This window comes from Geotrypetes seraphini, chromosome 7, assembly GCF_902459505.1.
Source record: "Geotrypetes seraphini chromosome 7, aGeoSer1.1, whole genome shotgun sequence".
Classification (NCBI taxonomy): domain Eukaryota; kingdom Metazoa; phylum Chordata; class Amphibia; order Gymnophiona; family Dermophiidae; genus Geotrypetes; species Geotrypetes seraphini.
The window spans coordinates 14,872,322-14,899,766 of record NC_047090.1 but is presented as its reverse complement, the minus strand read 5'-3'; the positions used below and the strand labels follow the sequence as shown (position 1 = coordinate 14,899,766).

Sequence of the window (27,445 nt, the reverse complement as noted above, 5' to 3'; positions counted from 1 at the left end):
TGACTGTCCTTTACTTGGCTCCCTTCTAATACATTTTGATTGTAGAGTGGTCCAGTGGTTAAAGCTACAGCCTCAGCACCCTAAGGTTGTGGGTTCAAATCCCACTCTGCTCTTTGTGACCCTGGGCAAGTCACTTAATCCCCCCATTGCCCCAGGTCCATTAGGTAGATTGGGAGCCCACCAGGACAGACAGGGAAAAACGCTTGAGTACCTGAATAAATTCATGTAAACCATTCTGAGCTCCCTCAGGAGAACGGCATAGAAAATTAAATAAATAAATAAATACCATCAAGTCAATCAATAGATTATATAACAATCACTCACTCAAAAAATAGAATAATTATAGTAATTTCATAACTGACCCCATCTAGCTCTCTGGAAGGGTGACAGCCAACGCCACTCACGATCCTTTTAAAAGTGCTTAAAATATGGGGGATTTTGTACCTGGAGCAAAGGAAGGGTTAAGTGAACAACTAGAGGTATGGGGGAAGGGGGTGCACGTTGCCTAAGTCTTCCTCTACCCCCTAAACATGCCTAACTGTGATGTTAGGTGCTGATAGGAGCCTATCTTTTGTAGAATCACACCTATGAACATAGGCGGCCATCTCCCAATTCTTATTATGAGCTTGTTACTTTACTAGGCACATAAGAATAGCCTTACTGGGTCAGACCAATGGTCCATCAAGCCCAATAGCCCGTTCTCACAGTGGCCAGTCCAGGTCACTAGTACCTGGCCAAAACCCAAGAAATAGCAACATTCCATACAGAATCCCAAGGAATAGCAAGATTCTGGAATCCCAGAGAGTAACAAGATTCTAGAATCCCCAGAGTAGCAACATTCCATTCTACCGATCCAGGGCAAGCAGTGGCTTCCCCCATGTCTTTCTCAATTACAGACTATGGACTTTTCTCCAGGAAATTGTCCACGCCTTTCTTAAAACCAGCTACGCTAGCCGCTCTTACCACGTCCTTTGGCAACGCGTTCCAGAGCTTAACTATTCTCTGAATGAAAAAACAATTTCCTCCTATTGGTTTTAATAGTATTTCCCTGTAACTTCATCGAGTGTCCCCTAGTCTTTGTAATTTTTGACCGAGTGAACTTGTACCCGTTCTACTCCACTCAGGATTTTGTAGGCTTCAATCATACTGTATCTCCTCTCAGCCGTCTCTTTTCCAAGCTGAAAAGCTCTAACCATTTTAGTCTTTCCTCTTACGAGAGCTGTTCCACCACTTTATCATCTTGGTCGCTCTTCTTTGAACCTTTTCTAGTGCCGCTATATCTCTCCAGATGAGGTTGCACCTATAATGTAGGCCTTTAAAACCCTGGCTGACATTACAGGCTCCTAAATATTAAGTTAGGCACAACTTTATAATGGGCACCCAAGCGTATAGACATATAATAGGCACCTAACTTTAGGTGCTTGGTGTTTATAGGTGCCAATTACAGAATCTGGCTCTAAAGGTTTTAAGGTAGGCTAACGGATGTACGCTCTTAAGGTCAGAACCTTTTCCAATTTGTTCAATAATACAGTAGTCCCCGTTCCAGGAACCCCCGCGAATTTCAAAAAACCGCGAATGTGGTTCTTCACCTGTCAAAAGGTAGGGGAGACAGGAGAGGGCAGCTGGAGCGCCAGCGGGTGAAGGAAAATCACTCACGGTCTGCTCCGACCGCCTCTTCCTGTTGTAAAGTCAGGCCAAGGTGTCGGAAGAGGCGGTCGGAGCAGACCGCGAATGAGCAAGTCCGCGATTCGCCTTTACATTCTACTGTTTATTTCTCAGCCAGTGGTGTAGAACGGGGAGGGGGGGCCTGAGGGGGGCGGTACACCATGGGCGCCATGGTGGTGGGGACGTCTCTCCGCCCTAATCTCTGCCCATTCCTCTCTTCCATGCGCGTGCCTCCTTCCCTTCTCCGTACCTCTAGCTGAAGTTGTTGTTTGCGGCGGTCAACAACGTGCGACCCCGTCAGCTCTCCCGCTGATGTTAACTTCTGCGTGCTGCGCATACGAAGCAACCTCAGAGGAAGAGCTGACGGGGTCGCCAGGAGCACGCTGTTGGGGGAAGGGAAGGGGGTGTGGCAGGCAAGATCGGGGAAGGAGCGAGGAGACGTGTGTGGCAGGAAGGATCGGGGAAGGAGTGGGGGAACGCCACCCCCCTCTCTTAATCGCTACGCCACTATTCTCAGCGCTGCAGAAAGGTTTTAGCAATATGTCTTTACTTACATCTTTTGAAGTTTTTGACAACTAGTGAAATTAGGCAACTCTTGGATTAGATTGTAGGAAAGATCCCTGTAAAACAAAAGCACGGGCAGAGATGTAAAACGCTCCAGTAATGTAAACTTGTTGTAGATACATAAATACAATTGAAACAGTAAAAGAAAAGCATATAAGCCTTCTCAAAGAGACAAAAAAATAAGTCACAAAAGATTCAAAAAGCAATAAAACTATAGGTAAATTGCAAAAGTCCACAGCTGGAAAAAGAAATTGATGGCCCTTATTCCGACAAAGCAAAAAAGGGAAAAAAAAAGTTAATACAAATATTATCCAAAGGCAGGAGGAGAAAGTTGTCCCAGAAAGCCTCCTTTCTCTTACCATCATATGGATGAATCAGAAGATTCGGGTAAATAGCTTTCTACATCCTTCAATTTTCTGAGAGAGCATTTTTCAAATAATTTGTCTCAATGGGTATAAATTGTCTTCCCTTTGACTCTTGGGAAGCTAGTTTGGACAATTTCCTGGAGGAAAAGTCCATAGTCTGTTATCGAGACAGACATGGGGGGGAAACCAGCGCCTGCCCTGGATTGGTAGCTGTCCCGAGTGTCGGGAGGGCGTCTGAGCATGCATGGATACAACGCGGCGATGTCATGTGGTAGCCGTCCTGAGCTGGAAGCTTGTCAAAGCCTGGACAAAGTGCCGGGTTTAGAAAAGCCGTCCAGACACCGGACATGTCCTGTAAAAAAAACCCCCGTGAATATCGGGGGAGTACTGTATGGTTAAGTGAGGGAACGGATAGAAGGTGATTTGAAGCTGAACATTGCGCTCTTGAAGGATTGTAGGGGATCAAAAGTCTATTTATGTATTCGGGACAGTTTGTGCTACACATTTTAAATGTCAAAAGAAGGATTTTATAGGTTATCCCGTGTTTGTTTATATATGTAATTTTTCAGGCTCATTTCCAACTTCTTGAAATGCGTTACCCGCATTCACTGAGAAGGTACAATGATACATTGTACAGTATACCCCCGCGAATTCGCGGTTCGCGATTCGCGGACTCAGTCATTTGTGGTATTTTCTGACTGCCTCTTCCGGTCAGAAAATACCACGGATGACTGACCAATGGAAAAGCTCTCTTACCAGTTCCGCACAGCCAACCTTCACTTTCCCAGCCTGCGGTCTTCCCTCGCTTCGGCATTCGCCTGGGGACTCATAAGGGGCTGGCGCGCACGTGATCTCGGGGAGTCTGACTGCAGCGAGCACCGGGACAGAAGGAGGAGGGAGAGTGCCAATTACAGTACTCTCCTGATATTCGCGGTTTTTCAACGTCCGCGGTCACTCCGCAAACGTAACCCCCGCGAATTTGGAGTACTGTATTGGATTACTTCTACTACTAATCATTTCTATAGCGCTGTACATCAAAACACAGAACAGACAATCCCTGCTCCAAAGAGCTTACCATCTAGTCAAGACAGACAAACTGGACAAGAAGGTGCATCTATATACATTGTATACATTGCATTGCAAATAAACTGTGTAGGATTTTAAACTACTGTGCTGAAAATTAGCTTAGGCATGCACCTTCCTGAAATTGCCCTGCTGGTCTTCTCAAAGGGTTTGGAGGACTTTGGACAGGCTTGTGCACCTGAAGGCAACCCTTCAATTGCACTGTTGCCAGTAGGTCCTGGAGCTTCAATATTGTGCTTTGAATTTCAACTCAATTGTATGTTTATTTATTTCATTTTAGGTATTTATATTCTGTCTATCAAGGTTATAAGAACATAAGAAATTCCATTCACCGGATCAGACCCTAGGTCCATCCTGTCCGGCGACCCGCACACGCGGAGGCCAATCCCGGTGTTCCCTGCTAAAGACCCTGTTTACCCGTACCCTTCAATATGTTTTGCAAGAAGGTGTGCATCCAACTTGCCCTTGAATCCTGGAATGGTGGTCTCCGACACAACCTCCTCCGGGAGAGCATTCCAAGCGTCCACCACTCGCTGAGAGAAACAGAACTTTCTGATATTTGTCCTGGGCCTGGTGCCCCTCAGTTTCAGTCCATGACCCCCTTGTCCAAGTCACATTTGACAATGTGAATAACGATGTTTTTTGCTCTATTTTGTCGAATCCTTTTAGTATTTTGAAAGTCTCCATCATATCCCCTCGCAGCCTTCTCTTCTCGAGGGTGAATAATCCCGGTTTTCCGAGGCGTTCATTGTAGCTCAAATTCTCGAAGCCTTTTACTAGCTTCGTGGCTCGCCTCCGCACCCTCTCCAACAGGGTTATATCCTTCTTCAGGTAGGGAGACCAATGTTGGATACAGTATTCCAAGTGTGGTCTGACCATAGCTCTGTAAAGCGGCATTATGACCTCTTTCGATCTGCTCGTGATTCCCTTCTTTATCATGCCCAACATCCTGTTTGCTTTCTTTGCCGCCACTGTGCATTGAGCCAACGGCTTCAAGGTCTTGTCTATCAGTACCCCCAGATCCCTTTCTTGATCGCTCTATCCCAATGCTGTACCTAACAGGTACTTAAGCATTTTCCTCTTTCTGACCCGGTGGGCTCACAATCTATCTAATGTACCTGGGGCAAAGGAGGATTGAGTGACTTTCCCAGGGTCATAAAGAGTAGCACAGGATTTGAACCCACAACCTCAGGGTCTAACCACTAGGCCACTCCTTAAATTTGCACTGTAAGTCACCTTGAGCCTTCTCAGGCATAGCACAACATTCATATTTGATTCCTTACTCGCCACTAAGAATCTTGAGATCTATTCACGATAATAGAATGGTAATACCCTCGGGTTTATAGAGCTACTCAAAATAAAGCGTTCTACTTTGCAGTTCCAAACTTATGGAACCCTATGCCACGAGAGTTGAGATTAGAGGCAAATTGAAAATCTTTTCAAAATTATGTTAAAAACAGGTTCTTTTTTTAAAGAAGCATTCGGGCAAGATTTAAACCAATCCGATATTACTCATATATTCTGAATGTTCTAGATCAGGGGTGTCTAACCTGCGGCCCCGTGAAGTATTTTGCGCGGCCCCGGTCGAGGGCGATGCGGTGTTTTCCTCTGCTGCCCCCGGGTGTTTACCGTCTTGCCGGCTCCCTCCTCTGTCTTGCTGCAGCGTTTGCGCGGCCCCAGAAACATTTTTAACAGCCAATGCGGCCCAGGGAAGTTAAAAGTTTGGACACCCCTGTTCTACATCTTCAGTCAAAAGTCTGGTGAAATTTTAAAGTTCAATGGTATTTGTATGATTTTATTTGGAGTGAATGCTTTTCGGTATGGTTAGATTTATTCTGCTCAATAATGGAGTTTTTTGTTCTTGGTTTTTTTTACGAGTGAATGTTTCTTAGTATGTTTGTTGTTTATATGGGCCAGGTCTATACTATATAATAATGGAGTTCTTTTTTATATTTATATTATTTTATTTTACTTTTATTATATTCTGTAAACCGCTTGGACCAGTGAAATGAACGAGCAGTATAGCAAGATTAATAAACCATAAATCTCAGATTAGATTAGAGATAGACAGGTTCCCTGGAGTCCTGCAGAGCTTGCCTATCCTTCTCTATTAAAAATGTTATGCACCCCTAGTGGCAGGAATGTAGGTGGAGGACCCCCGCACAGTGTCCATGGCATGTCTTAAGTTCTCATGATCTTACTGGACTCTCATAAGGTGCCCAGTTTATTGGGAGTATGCAGTGGTGTAGTAAAGGGAGGAGCTGTCCACCCTGGGTGCCATTTTGGTGGGGTTTGCTGGCACCCATTCTCCTCTCTGCCTCCCCCACTTCCCCTCCACCGCCCCTAGCCTTTTCGCTGGGGAAATCAGCAGCTCCAACCTGCTGCTCGTGCCAGTGCCAGCTCTCTTTCTAAGGTCACTTCCGGGTCCCATGCCTATGAAGTGATGTCAGAGGGACAGCCGACGCGGGCAACAAGTTGGTGATGTTGCTTGTGCCGGAAAAGTCGAAGAGCTACAGGGGACGGGAGGGCGCATGCGCATGCAGCGGGGAGGAGGGGGGTAGGCAGAGAAGAACGCAGGGGGGCACCACTGCCCCAGGCACCTCTCGCTCGCGCTACAACGCTGGGAGCATCCGACGCTGAGAAGACCAGCATCTTAGGAAGAGGAGTCTGTGCCAAATCGGGCACAAACAAAGCTACATCAGAGTGGAGAAGGAATAACTTGGAAATCAATCGCTACAATTAAAACACTGGAAAGACTCCAGATGTAATTCAACAAATTACAGAATAACTGAAACATCTGGGTTGATTTACAGAGTCGTATAACTAATCAAAAACAAGTCAAGAGCATTCACTAGGAAAAGAAAATGGGAACAAAGAAGGGAATAAATGTATTATTTTTTTTCCAGTTGAGATTCATTTTCTTTAATTATCCTTGGCATATTCAGATGTTGTTGTTTTATTTTAATTATACGAGTCAATATTCAGCTGGCTAAAGTAGAACCTATTCGGGCGCTGGCACTGAATATGTTCTGTTAATCAGGTTTTCTATTCTGCCTTTACCTATTCATATACCGTATATTACCTATACTGTTTACATAATAACAGGCCTAAAATGTGAAACAAAACATACATATTTCAAATATTACAAATCGCCATACTTTAAAAAGCAGTCAGGAGGACAGAAGACATTTTCAGACCATTTTAAGTTGGATTACATCACATGAGGTTGGGTCAGTTTAGTTACCCAGGAAGCTACGATGGACAATTTGACACAGCCATTGAATAGAGCTGTAAGTACAGATAGATCAATACAGCTAATAATACCCCCCCCCCCTTTACAAAGCCGTGCTAGCGTTTTTAGTATTGGCCGCCACTCATTCCTATGAGTGTCCGAGCTGTTACCGCCAGGGCCGGCGCTCAAAACACTTGCGCGGCTTTGTAAAGGAGGGGGACAGTTAGGCCAGAGTTACAAGTTAGGCCAGAGTTACAAGTTAGGCCAGAGTTACAAGTTCAGGTAGGTCATCATTAGCTCATTGCTATGTCCCAAGAGTTGCATTAGACAGTTTAGAGATGGGCTGTGACAATTACCATTTCAATTACAGGGTTGGCTCCCTGTCTTGGTACTATTCAGGCCTTTTGTAGTGGCATAGCGAGGGTGAGAGGTGCCCCTGCCCACCCCCCCACTCCTTCCTCGATCCCGCATGCCAGGCGCGCTCCTTTCCCCTACCCCGTACCTCTAGTTGAAGTTGTTGCTCGCATCGGTCAACATCACCACCCTGTTGGCCCTACCTCTGACATCACTTCCTATGTGCAGCACCTGGAAGTGATGTCAGCGGGAGGACCAACGCGAACAACTTCAACTAGCGGTATGGGGGAATGGAATGGGGGAACGCACAGGAAGGGGAGGAATGGGTAGAGGCGGGGGAGGCAAAAAGGAGGAGGAGTGCCAGTGCCCCCATCAACATGACACCCGGGGCGGACCATCTCCTCGCCTACTCACCCCTTACTCCGTCACCGCTTAGCTATATGGGCGCTAACACTAAATATTGATTGGTACCCATATAAGTTTCAATTTGCCAATGTAATCCCCCTGGTTCCTCCAACCTCCCCCCCTCCCCCCCCCTCCGCTTCTAAGGCCCCTAACGCCCTGATCCAAATCCCCCCCTTTTCTGATACTTTTGATATCTTGCTCCAATCTGGCCACCCCTTGATCTAGTTTCTCTGATCCCCTTATACCCCTCTGATCTCTCCACTCTCTCCGATAAGTTCCTCTTCCAAATCACATATGCAAAAGCCAACTCTCCCTGCACCCCTGGATCTTTACCTTGAAGTGATCCCCGGTGTCTAATGGGCTAGGAGTAACGTACAGTAGTCCAGGCGACTGTCTCGAATCATTTGGATTACTGTAATGCCTCGGACTGGAGTCTTGCTAAACTAGTTCTAAAGAAATTGCAAAGAATACAGAATAGGACAGTTCATCTGCTTACATACAAGTTATGGGATAGTTGGGCCTGGAGGTAGTGGCGTAGCGAAGGTGAGAGGAGCCCACGGTGGTGGCACCCTTCCCCCCACCCTCATCTCCAACACCCACTCCTTCCCTGATCCCCCCCTGCCACACGCGTGCTCCCTTCCCTTCCCCCGTACCTCTGGTTGTTCACCGCCACGAGCAACAAGAACTTCAACGTGCTCCTCGCGACCCCGTCATCTCTCCCGCTGACTTCGCTTCCTATGCTTGGCCCCCGGAAGTGATATCAGTGGGAGAGGCGACGCGGTCGCGAGGAGCACGTTAAAGTTGCTGCTTGTGGTGGTGCGGGAGAAAGGAAGTGGGGGGGGGGCATGCGCATGGTGCGGAGAGGAGTGGGGGTGCCCCCACCCATATGACCCATAAGAACATAAGAAGTTGCCTCCGCTGAGGCAGACCAGAGGTCCATCTTGCCCAGCGGTCCGCTCCCGTGGCGGCCCATCAGGCTTATTGTGGTCCCTGACTAATTTTATAACTTACCTCTAATCCTATCCCTATAACCTATCTCTACTCCTATCTGTACCCCTCAATCCCTTTGACCCTCCCCTTACTGCACCACTATCTGTAGGCATCCCAGCCAATCACTTTTTCAGGATAGCCACAATGAATAATCTTGAGAGAGATTTGCATGCAGCGGAGGCAGTGTATGCAAATCCCTCTCATGAATATTCATTGTGGATATTCTCAACGAGAGAAGACCCGCAAAAACAGGAGCGGCTCTGAACTGATGCAGTCGCAGAGGTTAGCTATATTAGTTCTACACTGGGTGCTTGTTGAACATTTAATGACCTCATGTGTTTAATACTGTCATCAGGTTTCATAATATATAAATTTGATAGCATAATGGCTTACGTACAGCACTTGAAGATTAGGTAACTGGTCACAGGCCACTTTTGGAACCAAGGTGATTTGTGCTCCTGTGAGTGTCCTGGGGGAAGAAAGCAGGCCTTAATTTAGTAACGCACACAGTCTAAGGGACTCATTTTCACATGGGTAGGATTACCAGATGTCCTGTGATAAGTTTGCAATCTGTGCATGCTAACTGATTAGCACATGGATCCTTAGAACCTACATAACAGGCGGCAGTAAAGGATCGCACACTAAGTTTTCTTAATGGCCACATTAGCTCACAACCAACAAATATTTGCAATGGAAAGAATAAACAGAACAATAACAAAAACATAAGAATAGCCTTACCGAGTCAGACCAAAGATCTATCAAACCCAGTAGCCCGTTCTCACGGTGGCCAATCCAGGTCCCTAGTACTTGGCCAAAACCCAAGGGGTAGCAACATTTCATGCTACCGATCCAGGGCAAGCAGTGGCTTCCCCATGTCTTTCTCAATAAGACTATAGATTTTTCCTCCAGGAACCTGTCCGAACCTTTCTTAAAACCAGCTACGCTATCCGCTCTTACCACATCCTCTGGCAACGCGTTCCAGAGCTTAACTATTCTCTGAATGAAAAAAAATTTCCTCCTATTGGTTTTAAGAGTAACTCCCTGTAACTTCATCGAGTGTCCCCTAGTCCTTGTAATTTTTGACGGAGTGAAAAATCGATCCACTTATACCCATTCTACTCCACTCAGGATTTTGTAGACTTCAATCCTGTCTCCCCCCAGCCGTCTCTTTTCCAAGCTGAAGAGCCCTAACCTTTTGATTATGCTATGATGTGCAAGGTATCAGCTGTTCTTATCACTTTGGGTGAGATTCTAAAACTGAGCATAATCACGCTACTTTATACTCTAGGTCAGTGGCTCTTAAACCTGTCCTGGGGGACCCCCCCCAGCCAGTCGGGGTTTTAAGATATCCCTAATGAATATGCATGAGAGAATTTGCATGCCTACTTCCTAATTTATAGGCAAATCTCACTCATGCATAATTCATTAGAGATACCTTGAAAACACGACTGGCTGCGGGTTCCCCCAGGAGAGATTTAAGAACCATGCTCTAGGTTGCATTTTATTGCGATTTTTTGCAATATAGTTTCAAGTTTGTTTCTGTTTGATATATACCGCTTAAAATTTATCCTTAGCAGTTAGATAACGCATTGGTAAAAATGATTTAAAACAGGGAGGATAACATAAGACAATTGAAATAATGAGGGAGACTACATAGGAAAACAGTGGGGGTTACATCAGTAAACCACAGAATCATTTATAAAATAGCTTTACTCACACATAAAATACTTATAAATAAAGCTCCCACATTTTTAGAAAGCTATTTAATACCATACTCTCCCATAAAATCCTTAAGATCTGAAGATAAAGCTCTGCTAGTAGTTCCTTCCTTAAAAGTTATATATTCTAGGAGAGTTATGATCTTTTCTGCCACAGCCCCTCAAATCTGGAATTCACTTCCATTTAATATAAGAGAAGAAAAATCATTGAGTAAGTTTAAGAGTCTCCTAAAGAGCTGGCTATTCAAGGACGCTTTCCAATAGATTTGTTAAAACCGATAATAGCTTCAGGAAGACTATCTAATAGAATTAAGCGGGTACTTGTTCCCCGACCTTCTGTGTCTTGACCCTCCCCTGGTTTTATTTTTTTTTAGAATTGTATTAGTAGTGAATGCTATGTTTGTCAGTTCTTAATATTTTACTCAATTTTTGAAGATTTCAAGATTTTATTAATACTTGATGAATCGCTTATTTAATATACTAAGCGACGTACAACTTAAAAAAAAAAACGGGGATGTGTGGACAAACAAATAACTTAAGACTTCAAACTCCAGGACAGACATGACTGGTGACGGATAAAGGGAAAAAGTTACAATTCTTAGTTAGAGAGAAGAAACAAAAATGGGGGAAAAACAAAAGGGAAGGTAGAAAACTAAACCAGAAAGTATTGGTTTAGAATTAAATGTTGAATGCATCTTTAAAAAGATGAGTCTTAAGTAATTTTTTTAAAAAATTGAGATCTTTTTCTTCTCTAATGTGTTGGGGGGGGGGGTGAATTCCACAGTTGAGGGGCCATAACCGAGAAAATATCGGGTCTTCTGGTGCTTTACTTATGTAAATCGCATTGGATTTGAACGATGCGAAGTAATCAAAGAAATGAAATAAACTTGAAACTTGATTTCATAAAATAAAAAAAACTGATGGGGGCAGAGAGAAAACAAAAGGGAGCAAGATTAAACTGTAAACAGGATCCTGGTCTATACCCCAAAGGCATCTTTAAAAAGAAAGGTTTTAAGGTTAGCTTTAAATTTAGAAGTTTATTAGGATTTCAAGTTTCAAGTTTATTAGGATTTTATATACCGCCTATCAAGGTTATCTAAGCGGTTTTACAATCAGATACTCAAGCATTTTCCCTATCTGTCCCGGTGGGCTCACCATCTATCTATCAGTAAAATCAGAACCCCCCTAGACCTGCCCCCGAGGCCCACCAATCCCCGCCTCCAGCCCCTCCCCCGCTGCTTGTACGTCAGGCAGGAAGGAATCCGCACATGCGAGGTGATGATATCACGCACCTGCGTGCATGTGACATCACCGCGTTGCATACACGCAGATGCCTCCTCCCAACGCGATTTCTTTTCAAAACCCGGACAAAGTGCCGGGTTTTGAAAAGCCGTCCGGACCCCCGGAGGTGTCCTCAAAAGAAGGACACGTCCGGGGAAATCCGAAAAATCTGGTGATCATAAGTGGGAGCCATGACCGAGAAGATTGTTTTGCGAGTCGTATCGTAGACAAATAGAAGGAATAGCAAGAGGATTTTGTTGTGTCGACTGGAATAGGCTAGAAGTTGTGTACAGAACTAACAATCTATCAATGAAAGCTGGCGAATGTTTTTACCTTAAAGGTGAGAAAAAGTAATTTGAATGTGATTCGATGGGTGATAGGCAACCGATGTGCATCCTTTAATTGCTGTACGGTAACTTTATGAATTTACATGCTGTGCATTTGTATAAAAGGTGACTCATGTATACATGTGAACATTTGTGATAACATTTCCTCCTAAGGGTCTGGTGGAAATGGCCTGTGATGAATATAACACTGAACTGGTGACTAGTAGAACTTACAGACTTTCGAGGCTTGTCGTTCCTGCGAGATCGGGAAACTCTGTTATTTGAGAAGCACCATTTAAAGTCCTGAAATTATACACACAACACAAGTTAAGGAGGCATTTCACGCTTCATAGGTCAAGGAGTTCACCCAAACCAGGGGTGGGGAACGAGGGCCGCATTCCAGTTGGGGTTTTTAGGATTTCCCCAATGATTATGCATGAGACCTATTTGCACACAATGGAGACAATGCATGCAAAAAGATCTCATGCATATTCATTGGGGAAATCCTGAAAACCCGACTGGATGGCGACCCTCATGTCCCACTCCTGACCCAAACCAATGTAGAAACTTACAGTGTTCGAAGATCAGGTAAGTGCCGAAATGAAGATTTCCCAACAAACTGGATTGGGTTATCGTAGAAATGACTGGAAAAAAAACACACCATTATTGATACTTAATGTTACCAGGTTGAATGTCAAATGAGAAAACTAAGAATTTCATTGATTAATATGCATTGACACAACTTTGCAATCATTAAATAGCATTAGCCCTATTCTTGAGAGAAAACTCTATTTACATTATTAAAGGATGTTAAGACTTTAGGTCTTGATTCTATAAATGGCACGAAACGGTACTAACGCCTAGATGCCACTTGGCCCAGTTGTCAATTGACTGCTAGGTACTGTTTAACGAATCAGGTCTAGCAGTGCTTAAGTGGGTTTAGGCAGTGGTAGGTTTTCCTGGCCTAATTTATTGGTGCCTACTTCAGATGCCTAGCGATGCCTAATTCATACCATGGCTATTCTCCATCCCTAACGATGCCTACTTTTCAAGTAGGCATCATTGGGTGCCGGTTGGCACCTCATGTTAGACATCACCATGCACAATTTTAATCATTAAAAAATGTTTTTAATTAGTTTTTAATGGCGCGATCAATTACCACGCCAAATAAACTAATTAAGAAAATTAAGTTGTGTGTGAATTTCAGCTAGGCGTTGCGAATAAGTGACCCCTAACCTAGGTATCGTTTATACAATTTCTCCCTTAACGTGCAATTAGCACTCGCTAACGGGCTATCACGCAATATATTAACTATTTGTAGTTGCCTATCTGTGTGTTCTAACTTGCACATTATTGATTTTCTAGAAGTATTTTTTGGAGGGTCTTATCATGGGCAGAGATCAAGTGTTCCCACATTATTATGCGGATGACAAAACAATTGTCCCAATTTAATTTTTATTTTCTAACACTTTACAATGGTTAACAACAATAATCCAGACAGTATCTAAACATTTTTTTTTTTTTTTTTTGGGGGGGGGGATATATCCTTACATAGCTAAAGTTACTCAAGAGAGGAGAAAACTTTTTCTTGCAATGCGACAAGAAACAAGATTTCTTGCAAATCCATGTAAATGTTTAGTTAAATTTGCAGGGCTGAAATATCTTTTTTGTCCCAGAGCAATTAAGAGCCTTTCTGGATTAAAAAAAACAACAAATTGCTTGAGTGTTAGCTGACTGGTTATGTACAGGGGTAGGGATTATAATGCTATAATATTGTTGGTTTCCAATAATTTCAGGCTCTTTTCCTTATTTAAATTTGTGGTCTAAGGAAGAGTAGATATTTTCCTATCATCTTTATTTTTTTAATCTGCATTTGTACTGCTTTACTGTAACAAGAGTTTATCTTGTAATATTTTATATTAAATTGATAAATAAAAGTTTTTTAAAAATCCAGGCAGTAGAATCATGGATGAGAGAATTTAAATTAAAACAACACAGAAAAAAAAAAAAAAATTTTTTTCTAGCTTCACCATTAGGAAAAATTAAGAACACACTAAATTTGAATGGATCTATTTTTCCCATTATTCCAGTCCTTAAAATTTTAGGAGTTTTTTTTTAGATTGAAACCTTTCATTTGATACTCAGATTAACGTATTGGTAAAAAAATGTTATTTTATGCTATGGAAACTCTGGACTATCAGATCATATTTTGAATTTTCAGCCTTTAGATTGCTTACATAGTCTTTTATCTTAAGCCTTTTAGATTATTGCAATATTATCTATCGAGCTTCTTATAAAATGAACATTAAAAGACTCCAACTTATTCAGAATGCAGCAGTTCAACTGATTTTCAATTAAAAAAAAAAAACAACTGATCATGTGACGAATTATTATCAGATCGTTCACTGGCTTCCAATTGAAGCAAGGATTCTTTTTTAAAATGGCCTGTGTTTGGCAACAAAATATTATACGGTCTTATACCAACTTATCTTGCGGACCATTTTAACTTTGCAGATAGCAAACCAACTTTGCGTAAACGTAATCTATTTTCATTTCCAACAGTAAAGGGTTGTATTTATAAGCTCTTTTCTAACAGAACTTTAGTTTATCAGGCCGGCTCTTGGGACAAGAGTTTTAGTAATTTGGTATCAAGTTCTGGCTCATAGCAAACTTTTAGAAGGATGTTAAAAACTCACCTATTTGGTAAATGTTATAAATAAGGGACCGACTTATATGTATACTTTAGAGCAGGGGTCTCAAAGTCCCTACTTGAGGGCCGCAATCCAATCAGGTTTTCATGATTTCCCCAATGAATATGCATGAGATCTATGTGCATGCACTGCTTTCAATGCAAATTCATTGGGGAAATCCTGAAAACCCAACTGGATTGCCGCCCTCAGGAGGGACTTTGAGATCCCTGCTTTAGAGGAAAGGCAGGAGAGGAGAGATATGATAGAGACGGTTAAATATCTACATGGCATGTGTTGAGTCTCTTTCAATTGAAAGGAAGCTCTGGAATGAGAGGGCAGAGGATGAAGTTACGAGGTTTAGGAGTAATAGGCTTAGGAGTAATCTGAGGAAATACTTTTTTTTAACGGAAAGGGTAGTAGATGTGTGGAACAGTCTCCCGGAAGAAGTGCTGGAGATAGAGACTGTGTCTGGATTCAAGAAAGCGTGGAATAGGCACGTGGGATCTCAGAGAGAGGAAGAGATAATGATTACTGCGGATGGGCAGACTGGATGGGCCGTTTGGCCTTTATCTGCCAACACGTTTCTATGTTTCTATAACCACAAAGTTCTATGACCTCACAATGCAGGTGTAAAGAGCCTTAGCCTATAGGAAGAGGAGATGCAAATGTTAAGAGCCTTAGCCAATAGGGAGAGGAGGAGATAGTAGATGCTGCAGATGGGCCATTTGCCTTTATCTGCCATCATGTTTCTTTAACCACAAAGCTCTATGACCTCACAATACAGGTGTAAAGAGCCTTAGCCTATAGGAAGAGGAGATGCAAATGTTAAGATCCTTAGCCAATAGGGAGAGGAGGAGATAGTGGATGCTCTGGATGGACCATTTGGCCTTTATCTGCCATCATATTTCTATAATTCTCTGTGCATGTGCAAAGATGTTTCTATATTTGTTAACCGCATAGAACTGAGCGGCATTGCAGTATATAAATGGCTTGTTATGTTATAAAGAAGAGTTAATTCAGGAGCACTTAGTGCCTCCTAAATAGGATCCTCAGTTACCCCTGCCCCGTCCACAGGTGTTTACAATAGAACTGGACGACTCCCAGTGGTAGTTTTGTGGTACTACTGCTAGGAGGCACGAGCTGCCAAATAAAAGTATATGTACAGCAGAGTCTAGTAGTACTTCAGAAATTATAATTAGTGAGGAGTAATAATAGTAATTTTCTGAATTAAAAAAAATATGGGTTTACTTTGCACCAATCAAAATACCGCTATAGTGTTTTTGCCCTTAAAATGATATTCCTACCAGGCCCTGGTTCAAATTCAGGGCTTGTTATTTTGATGTACTGTACGTATTTCAGGATCTGGTGATGGTGGTTCCAGTAAAGGTCCTGAACTTTGTCTGGGGCCTGTCCTGGTCAATGCTGGCTGACAAACTCCACTGATACCATCAATATTGGGAGTCCTTGAAGGAAGGTTATAGAGAAAGAAGGCATGAAAAGAAAGCGATAGTGTTTCAATGTCATGAGATGAAGGATCACTTTCCAGTGTACATTTGTAAGCTTCATAAAAATCATTAGATAAGTGAGTTAACATGAGACAGGAAATAAATTGAAATGTTGGATGCTTAATGAAGGTCTCTCTCTATATATATCTGCATGCTATTACAGTAACATAGTAGAGGATGGCTGATAAAGATTGTTAGGTTTGTAACTTCTGTTCCATGCGGTCCCCCGCCCCCCTCGTCCTTCCACCCACTACGACCACTATTCCTTCTTTATAAAGTCCAAATGTCATTTTACTGTTTTGAGCTGAAGGGTTCAATAATTGCTTTCTATCCTCCTGTCATCACAGGGATCCTCAGTGTATATCCCACATAGATCTGGACTTTGTTGCCAGGGAATGTGGTGAAATCAGTTAGCTTAGCAGAGTTTAGAAAAGGTTTGGATAATTTCATAAGAGAGAAGTCCGTAGGCCATTATCGAGATGGTTTGGGGAAATCCACTGCTTATTCCTAGGATAAGCAGCATATAATCCGTTCTAGCGAAGTACTTGGGACCTGGGTTGGCCACTGTTGGAAACAGTGAACATCATTCACTATTATCACTTGTGCACCATGACTTATTTCCTCTTTCCATCTTCTAGGATCCATTAAGACCCCTGAGGAAGGCATTTATAGTTTTGCTGAAACACGGCCCTTGTTGGGTCACTTGTAATTTTATATATTATTTGTTTTTTTACTGTGGGTCACTTGTGACTGTTTATGTCCTTTGTAGATTGCTTTTATGTTATAATATAATAGTAAAAAAAGAGCCAATGGTTCACTTAGAAGGGAAGGAGTTTGGGATTTAACTCAAGAATTTTCCAGTTGCAGCTCAAGGTGAGTTACATTCAAGTACATTTGGTATTTTCCTGTCCCGAGGGCTCCCAATTTAAGTTGGGGCAGTGGAGGGTGAAGTGCCTTGCCCCAGATCATGCGAAGCTGTAGTGGGATTTGAATTGCACTTCCCTTGTTCTTAGCCCACTGCTCAAACTATCAGGCTGCTCGTCAGCGTCAAGATGAAAAATTGCTTAATAACAAAAGCGAACCAAGTGGATGTGGATATGAAACATAATTGGTCATTCCACAGGTGGATGTGTTCTCCATTCTCTAGGTTAAAGGAATGGTCCTTGTGGACAGGGGGAGGCAACTTGCTCCAAGGTGATATCGCAATGGCTTGATTGCTCTTTAAGTGGCTCACTTTTTACAATAAATATTGGGGTGCATCAATGAGTTACAATGTGGGCTACATACAAGACAGTTATTGCACTGTTAACCCAAGTTATTAGTAATCGGGTATCATTGAATAAAATAGCCCAAGTTTCAGTCTCTGGTAACCAGAGCTGATATTGTGATGTCATATTGCCTCTTTCCACCAATAACAGCCAACCTCATCAGTGATGTCACAAAGGCTTGATTGCTCTATGCTTGGATCACTTTTTAAAATAAATATTGGGGTGCATCAATGAGTTATCAATGTGGGCCAGTTACTAGTAATTAGAATAAAACAGCCCAAGTTTCAGTCTCTGGTAACCAGAGCTGATATTGTGATGTCATAATATTAGCCTCATTCCACCAATAACAGTCAACCTCATCAGTGATGTCATAATGGCTTGATTGACCTTTACTTGATTCACTTTTTTAAACAACTTAATTGGGGGTGCATGAATGAGTTATCAATGTGGGCTACCGTTAACACGTGTCATTAACCCGTTATTAGTAATTAGGTCTCTTTGCATAAAATGGAACCTTTACTAAAAGTGATAAAATTAACACACCTTAATTGTAGCCCATGTTGGTAGTGAATCTAGGCTTTTGTCCCAGACAAACTAACGCTGGCTTTTACACAGCTGCGCAGGCCGGCGAGGTAAATGCTCCGACGCTCATAGAATCCCTATGAGCGTCTGAGCATTTGCCTCGCCAGTCCGCGCAAGAAACCTCTACCGCAGCTTTGTAAAAGGAGCCCCGAGTCCTGGTTCCCCAAATGAGGAGGATAGGTTAAAACAAACCCCTGAAGCATCAACCCTGCTACAAAAGACTTGCGGTTATGCTCTGAAGGCAAAGCTTTCTATTTTTAAGTATGAGCTACTTATTAGCAAAGTGCAGGCCGACCACCTCGACGTTTACTAGGCACATGCAACATTCCTTTGGGGTGCAGCAAGTGCTAGTTTCAGCCTGGCATGACAAGAATGCAGATGAAGGCTCGGAGAGGAGCTTTCGCAACGCACTAAAGCCAAAATGGTTGGAAGATTTTAATCTCCGCAGTGGAAAACGTTAACACGCAAACGGTATTTGCAAGTGAATGGATTTGTCCCGTTACATTTTGGGATCCTTTAAGTACTGGTTCCAGCTCTTCCATCATCCAAGTCATTTTCAAGAGCTCAACAGATGCCTCGGCAAATCTGGCAAGTCAGGCCAGGGACATTGGAAGGATTGCTGCCTCCCTTTCCATGAAAGGTCATTCCTATAGGATTTCAACGGTAAACAAGCTGGATATTATGGCAGTGGATCACAAGGTTGAAGAATTAGTTGAGGTGCAAGACGAAGCAAATGACACATGTTACTGTTAATCACAGCTTACTCCTTGATAGGCTATCCTCGCTTGGATTCTGTGAAATCTGTCCTCTCCTGGTTTGCCTCCTACCTCTCCCAACGCACCTTTCATTTATGTGTTGGTGAGTCCTCTTCTGCTGCTGCCCTGCTATCGATTGACGTACCCCAGGGTTCTGTCTTGGGACCTCTTCTCTCTCTGTACCTCTTCCCTCAGTGCCTGATCTCCTCCCATGACTTCCAGTATCACCTATATGCTGATGACTCCCAGATCTACCTCTTTCCACCCAAAATTTCACCTAAACTTCAAGAAAATGTCTCTGCTTGTTTGGCTGATATTGCTGCCTGGATGTCCTGCCGTCATCTGAAACGAAACATGTCCAAGACCGAGCTGCTCCTCTTTCCTCCTAAACCCTCTGCTCCTCCTCCTTTCTCCATCTCAGCAAATAATGCTGTCAATGTTCCACTCTCCTCTACTCGCAACCTTGGAGTTGTCTTCAATTCTGACCTCTCATTTTCTAAGCACATCCAACAAACTGCTAAGGCCTGTTGCTTCTATCTCTACATCACCAAAATTTGCCACTTCCTCTCTAAGCACACTACCCAGACCCTTGTCCACATTCTCGTAACCTCACACTTAGATTACTGCAATCTACTTCTAACTGGTCTCCCGCAGTGCCGCCTCTCCTCTCTGCAAAACTCTGATGCACAATTCATCTTCTATCAATCTCACTGCACTTATGTCACCCCTCTCCTTAAGTCACTTCACTGGCTCCCTACGCACCTTCACATAGAGTTCAAGCTCCTATTGCTGACCTACAAGTGTGTTCATTCTGCTGCCCCTCAATATCTCTCCTCTCTCCTTATACACTTCCCAGAGAACTCCATTCCTCAGATAAGCTGCTTTTAGGTGTACCCTTCTCCTCCACTACCAATTCCAGACTTTGTTCCTTTCAACTAGCTGCCCCCTATGCCTGGAATAATTTACCCGAGTTTGTCCGCCAAGCCCTTCCTTTCTCTTATTTAAAAGCAGACTGAAAACCCACCTTTTTGATATAGCCTTCAATCCATAACCCTACTCCCCAATGTCCAACCCAGATAGCAGATTAATGTTCCCCTTAACTGTATCCATGACTTCCTGTTTGTATGTCCTGTCTGTTTAGATTGTAAGCTCTTTCGAGTAGGGAAATGTCTTCTTTGTGCCTCTGTAGAGTGCTGAATAGGTATGGAAGCACTATTCCCACAATCATCACTGAAATACAGGAAATAAACACCAAACTGGACAAAATTAGCCCATGGCTCAGAAACAATAAACTATCTCTAAATACAGCAAAATCAAGAGGCATACTATTCCCAACCAATAACAAAGAAAACTTAAAAGGACCAATATGTATCAAGTCTAGTCCCTTACAAATTGAATCTAAAATTAAAATCCTAGGAGTTATCCTAGACAAAGATCTAAATTACCACGAGCAAATCAGCACATTAACTCAAAAATGCTTCTATAAACTAAGACTAATTCACTCAACAACATCCATCCTCGGCCTCCCTCCATTCATATTCTGATTCAATCCCTGATCATTTCGCACATCGACTACTGCAATTCACTATATCTTGGCTTAACACAAAAAGAAACCCGTGGACTACAACTAATTCAAAATTCTGCCATTAAACTCATACACAAGGCACAGAAATACGACCACGTCATGCCTCTACTCCGTGAAGCACACTGGTTACCAGTATCACATCTAACGACATACAAGATACTATTACTTGCCTTCAAAATTAAACGCACCCATTCCACAGCCTTTTAGATAAATATCTTATCCCCTATGCCAACCCATGGGCCTTAAGATGCAGTAACCAAAATTTGCTGACTATTCCCCCTCAATTAAGGAGCTCTATTATACTCACAATACCATATTTTCCGCCACAGCCCCTACACTCTGGAACGCACTCCCATCTGACATTCAATTTGAAGAATCTCTTGATAAATTTAAGAGCAAACTCAAAATATTATTATTCCGGGATGCTTATCAAATATGAGATAAGACCTTTTCTCCCAACAACTCCACTTAAGACAAATGACGAAAGAAAACCGCTTTTAAGAAGCGACTCCCCCCTCCCCTTCTTACCTTCCTTTTATAATTTTTTTTTTTACTTCGATGCATTTTTCATGGCCTTAATCGGTTCATAGACAACCCCGCGAAAGACAAAGGTGCATGCCGACAACTGAGCGCAAGATGGAGGTGCGCGCCGAAGAAAATTACAGTTTTTAGGGGCTCCAACGGGGGGTTTTGTTGGGGAGCCCCCCCCAGTTTACTTAATAGAGATCGCGCCGGCGTTGTGGAGGGTTTGGGGGGTTGTAACTCTCCACATTTTACTGTAAACTTAACTTTTTCCCTAAAAACAGGGAAAAAGTGAAGTTTTCAGTAAAATGTGGGGGGTTACAACCCCCCAAACCCCCCACAACGCCCCCACAACGCGGCGCGATCTCTATTAAGTAAAGTGGGGGGATTCCCCCCCACGCCCCCCGTCGGAGCCCTAAAAACAGTAATTTTCTGCAGCGCGCACCTCCACACTGCGCTCAATTGTCTGCGCGCACCTTTGTCCCGGCGCGCTTTTGACCTGACACCTCTTAACCTCACGGACTAAGTCTGTCTATGTCTGGTCAATCACTTATGCTATTATTTAGTAAATGATCCCTTTACTTTTAAAAGTGTACCTTTATTTTAATATTTTAGCATTGTAAACTGACCAGATACTTGTTGATGGTTGGCATATCAAACATAACTTGGTGTCGAAATCATTACTAGTAGTAGCAGATGGATTTCATTCTGGCGATTGCAAAGTCAACAGTGCAGTCCCTGGAGCTTGGTAGTGGAATTGGATTGTTCACAGATATTTAGGGGTCCTTTTACTAAGGCGTGCTAGCTATTTTAGCATGTGCTAAATATTAGTTCACGCTAAACGCTAACGTGTCCATTATAGTCTATGGATGCGTTAGCATCTAGCATGCGGTAAACCGCTAATGTGCCTTTGTAAAAGGACCGCTTAGTGGTAGAAATCCAAGTTAAAGGCCGCCAAGCAACACTTTTGGAAAGGACCTTCAGAGCAAGGGGCGTCCGCTTCAGAAGATCTGGGAGCAGCATCAGGGGAGCCCTTTTATTGTTGGGGGTTCCCTTACGCCGGATAGAAATGCAGATAACAGGAAAATCTCCAATGGAACAGACATGCCGGAAGGGGAGAAACTCTAATAATAGTTAAGGATTTAACATAAGAACATAAAAATAGCCTTCCTTGGTCAGACCAATGGTCCATCAAGCCAAGTAGCCCATTCTCACGGTGGCCAATCCAGGTCCTTAGTATCTGGCCAAAACCCAAAGAGTGGCAACATTTCCTACGGAATCTCCAAATAGTAGCAAGATTCCATGTAGAATCTCAAAGAACAGCAAAGATTCCGGAACTCCAAAGAGTGACAGAAGATTCCGGAACCCCAAGGAGTAGCAACAATCCATGCTATCGATCCAGGGCAAGCAGTGGCTTCCCCCATGTCTTTCTCAATAACAGACTATAGACTTTAACTCCAGGAAATTTTCCAACCCTTCTTAAAACCAGCTACACTATCCGCTCTCACCACAACCTCTGGCAACGCGTTCCAGAGCTTAACTATTCTCCGAGTGAAAAAAAATTTCCTCCTATTGGTTTTAAAAGGCTTTCCCTGTAACTTCGAGTGTCCCCTAGCCTTTGTAATTTTAGATAGCGTAAAAAATCGATCCACTTGTACCCGTTCTACTCCACTCAGGATTTTGTAGACTTCAATCCTATCTCCCCTCAGCTGTCTCTTTTCCAAGCTGAAAAGCCCTAACCTCTTTAGTCTTTCCTCGTACGAGAGGAGTTCCATCCCCTTTACCATCTTGCTCTCTCTTCTTTGAACCTTTTCTAGCGCCACTATATCTTTCTTGAGCTAAGGAGACCAGAATTGAACGCAATACTCCAAATGAGGTCGCACCATGGAGCGATACAGGGGCATTATGACATTCTTAGTCTTGTTAAGCGGGTGGTAGTTTTTCGACTAGTGCGTGCTAAAAACGCTAGCTCACCTTCGTAAAAGGAGCCCTAAGTGTTTGCGACTGAGACTAGTCAATGCTGGAGACAGAGGGATGGGATCAATGGAGCTTGACGTGTTTCTTGATCATTAAGCTTTACGACTGAGCCACAAAATAATCATGGGGATTCTTTCAAGTTGTTTTGTCTTAGGCAGTAATGTAGCTAATGTATCACTATAGCTATTTTCAAGATACACAGACTAATCTTGTTTCTCTGCGATTCATCTATGAGTCAGTCGGGTCAGTATTCTGTTTATTTTTCTCTTTCATACTTTCCTAAGTTGTGGTCGCTGTCCAATCTGCAGTTGCACTTTTTTTATTCTAATCCTGGTTTTACAAGCAGCTGTGACTGCTGTCTCTGCTTTCTGTTTCTCCTGCCCCGTTTCTTTTTTTTTGCAGCTTTCCAGAGTTTGTTTAATCAATCTGGCATCAGAATGTGGGTTTGGTTAGTGGATTGCGTTGTCACACGTAGTAGAGATTTTCGACAAGGCTCTGAAATATCCCTGAACAATTGGCATGGGCTTGTGGGCACGGGCTGTACGCCATGCCGGTAATACTTTTTTTTTTCCCTAGCTGGAAGCCGAATGTTCATGTCGTAGTCTGTGAGTAGTTTCTAGAACAGTCTACGGCAGGGGTGCCCACACTTTTTGGGCTTGCGAGCTACTTTTAAAATGACCAAGTCAAAATGATCTACCAACAATAAAATTTTTAAAAACACAAAGCACACTGTACGCAGAGAAAATGTTAACTATCATTCCTATTCCGGGGTTTTTTCAAAGAGGTCAAGGCACATGACTCTATGCACTGTCACCTCAGTAACAACCATACAAAAATAGACAAATATACCCCCTCCCTTTTTACTAAACGACAATAGCAGTTTTTAGCATAGGGAGCTGCGCTGAATGCCCAGCGCTACTCTCACTCTCTGCACTAAAAACCGCTATTGCGGTTTAGTAAAAGGGGAGTCATAGTGCAAAATATAGACAGCAGATATAAATTCACATTTTGATCACTAAATTTAAAATAAAATCATTTTTCCTACCTTTGTTATTTAATGATTTCATGAGTCTCTGGTTGCACTTTCCTCTTCTGACTGTGCATCCAATCTTTCTTCCCTTCTTTCAGCCTGTGTGCTTCCTCTCCTCCAGACCTCATTCCTTCCCCCAACTTTTTCTTCCTCTCTCCCTGCCCTTTCTTTCTCCCTGCCTCCCTTTCTTTTTTCTCTCTTCATGTCCCCCTTTCTTTTTTCTGTTTCCCTTCTTTCCTTCTGTCTCCCTGCCTGCCCCTTTTCTTTCTTTCTCCCTGCCCTCCCCCAAGCCACTGTCGCCGCCATCGGGGAACAGGCCCCAAAGCCGCCGCCGCCCCAAGCTCTCCCTGCTTCCCTGTGTCGAGCCGACCAGCATTCCTCTCCCCGACGTCAATTCTGCCGTCGGAGAGGAAGTTCCGGCCCTGCCAGGCAGTGATTGGCTGGCCTGAACTTCCTCTCTGACGGCAGAATTGATGTCGGGGAGAGGAAGGCTAATCGGCCTGGCTGATCGCCAAGGCAAAGTGAGTCTCTCACGGAGCCCGGGATGGGCTCCGCGATTGACTCACTTTGCCTTGGTGATCTACCGGCCGATCGCGATCGACCTATTGGGCACCCCTCTGCCTTCTAATAGCAGGTCTGCTAGAAATTCCAGTCCTTAGTTTTATATACCGATTCATCACTTACGATAAGGGCTCAACTCGGTTAACAAAACTGACTAAATTCGGCTAGAGAGTAAGATCATGTCTACTCTAAAAATGATCTTGGAACAGAAGAATCAGCCAGAAATTTTTGAAATAAATAAGGGATCTGTTTACTAAGGCGTACTAGCCATTTTAGCGTGCGCTAAATGCTAACGTGTCCGTTACATTCCATGGATGCCTTAGTGTTTAGCGTGTGCTTAAATTGGCAAACAAGCCTTAGTAAAAGGACCCCATTGTTCTTAGATTTTCATTTTATTTTGATTTACCTTCAAATTCAAATGTCTCATTTAACGCTATTTAAAATGTTGCTTTCACTTGTTGAATATGACTCTTCCTCAGTGTTTAATCTTTTCTGTTCACAGAAATGCAAGTGGCACTGGGAAGTGGAGGAGTAGCGATATAGTTAGAACAGTGAGCCGAGAACCAGGAAAGCCCGGCAGGCCCATCTGTGGCAATGCCGCTGGCGCGCAACTTTAGCACAGGTCACCTACGTGTGAAGGCCAAGTAGATGCCTATTTCAAGCCTGATTTATAAAGGCACACTGGCGCTTCTATACCTTTAGAACATACTAGGGGGAAAGTGGAGCAAATTGCAACTATACAGACGCCACGGCCCACAGACATTTATACCCAAGAGGGGGACAGTGTGAGAGCCTTAGCACCTTGAGGTTGTGGGTTCAAGCTCATGCTTCTCCCTGCGACTCTGGGCAAGTCACTTAATCCCCCCCCCCCCTTACCCCAGGTACATTAGACAGATTGGGAGCCCACCAGGACAGACAGGGAAAAATGCTTGAGTACCTGAATAAATTCATGTAAATCGTTCTGAGCTTCACTGGGAGAAAGTTAAAGAAAACTGACTAAATAGTGTGATGAGTTTCAGCCTCTGATAAGCAGAGTTGATGTCATAATGTCTCATTCCACCAATAAGAGCCAACTTCATCAGTGATGTCACAATGGCTTGATTGTCCTATACTTGGCTCACTTCTACTACATTTTGATTTCTAGAGTGGCGCAGTGGTTAAAGCTACAGCCTCAGCACCCTAAGGTTGTGGGTTCAAACCCATACTTGCTCCTTGTGATCCTGGGCAAGTCACTTAATCCCCCCATTGCCCCAGGTACATTAGATAGATTGTGAGCTCACTGGGATGGAAAAATGCTTGCGTACCTGAATAAATTCATGTAAACAGTTCTGAGCTCCACGGGGGGAACAGTACAGAAAACTGAACAAATAAATATGATGTGGAGCCATGAAACATATTGCAAGTTATTCCACACTTTTCGTTTCAATGAGGCAAAAGTATCTAGTAAATGGGCACAAGATAGGGAAACCAAGCCATAGTGACATCACCAATGAGGCATTATGGCATCACAATACAAGGGGCTGCTGAAAAGTTCTCAGCCCAACCAAGGAGCCAAACCCAATTGCCAAAGAAAGAAGAACCAGATATCAATTGGGCTTCTACGACATTACACCAGGACAGACTGGATGAGTCTGAAGGTCCTTAACTGGTGTTCTAGACCAGTGTTTTTCAAGCTTTTTACACCTATGGACCGGCAGAAATAAAATAATTATTCTGTGGACTGGCATCGGTCCGTGGGCCGGCGGTTGAAGAACACGGGGCTAAGTCGTGGGCCAGACCCCGCCCATCTCTACCCAATCTCCACCCCAGACCCCGCCCCCATAACAGTACTAATTGCACCTCATCTGGAAGCCTTCTCTCCGACGTTGCAACGTCAGAGAGAAGGCTTCCAGTTCAGGCGCAGGATGCCCGTAGGAGCCACTGCCCGTGGCTTTGTGCACTGAATCAGTGAGGAAGAGGGAGCTGGCTCGAAGATAACGCCGCATTGATCGCACCGTGGACCGGCGGTTGAAGAACACTGTTTTGGGCCTGATGCACGTGCTGTCCCTGTGGACCGGTAGGAAATTTCTGTGGACCGGCACTGGTCCATGAACCGGTGGTTGAAGAACACTGTTCTAGACAGAGTACTTACATGCTTACAAGTGATGGATTGCCAACAAATGCCCGTTCAGGAATTGAGTTGATGTTATTGCTGTGGAATCCTCTAGAAGGAAACAGATACGAACAGATCATTATAGATGGTATGACGATGAGACTCGTTTATTTCCATAAAATGAAGTTTGTATCACACTTGGGTCATTGATTTGAACTCTTATGCACTGATTATGCACGGAAACGTTTAGAACGGCATATACATGGCTATGTGTGCATGTAAGTGTGTACAGGGTGAAGCAAAATAAATAAATAAACCTATATATTTTTGCTGTTTTCTCAGCAACCGTTTGGAATTTCAGTGTGAAATTTTACAGCTTTATCTGTTGTTTCGATCTAGATTTATGGGTCTAGCGCAGGGGTAGGCAGTTCCAGTCCTCGAGAGCCACAGGCAGGTCAGGTTTTCAGGATATCCACAATAAATACGCATGGCGCTTACCACAGAGAGGCCTAGCGATGTCTAAGCATGTCTAGTGGTTGATTGACAACTGTGCCGGCCAATGCCGTTCACACACTCAGGCCCCTTGAGCAATCACAGCGACTGCAAAATTCTGACACATTGTTAACTGTGTCATTTGAATAACATCATTTTACTAACCCCACTCTTTTACTAAGGCTGCACTAATTGATTTAATGCGTGCTAAACGCTAACGCTTACATTATAGTCTACAGACGTGTTAGCATTTAGCGCGCGCTAAATCAGTTTGCACACGCTAATTGGTTAGCGCACCTTAAGCACATAAGCACATAAGCATTGCCTCTGCCGGGTCAGACCAGGGGTCCATCGCGCCCGGCAGTCCGCTCCCGCGGCGGCCCTCCAGGTCCATGACCTGAAA

General features: G+C 43.5%; 1 protein-coding gene across 9 annotated transcripts in view; it reads right to left on the bottom strand.

Moving 5' to 3' along the window:
• LGR5 (leucine rich repeat containing G protein-coupled receptor 5) overlaps positions 1-27,445 on the bottom strand; it is a 147,524-nt gene that overhangs the window by 12,350 nt on the left and 107,729 nt on the right. For 3 of the 9 annotated variants that reach the window (XM_033952903.1, XM_033952898.1, XM_033952900.1), the window contains 5 exons: positions 26,590-26,661; positions 12,556-12,627; positions 12,218-12,286; positions 9,056-9,127; positions 2,220-2,285 (listed from right to left, as the gene is read on the bottom strand). In XM_033952903.1, coding sequence (XP_033808794.1) covers positions 2,220-2,285; positions 9,056-9,127; positions 12,218-12,286; positions 12,556-12,627; positions 26,590-26,661 — 351 coding nt within the window. The remainder of the gene's footprint in view (positions 1-2,219; positions 2,286-9,055; positions 9,128-12,217; positions 12,287-12,555; positions 12,628-26,589; positions 26,662-27,445) is intronic. The other 6 variants (XM_033952904.1, XM_033952905.1, XM_033952901.1 and 3 more) reach the window with 5 other exon arrangements.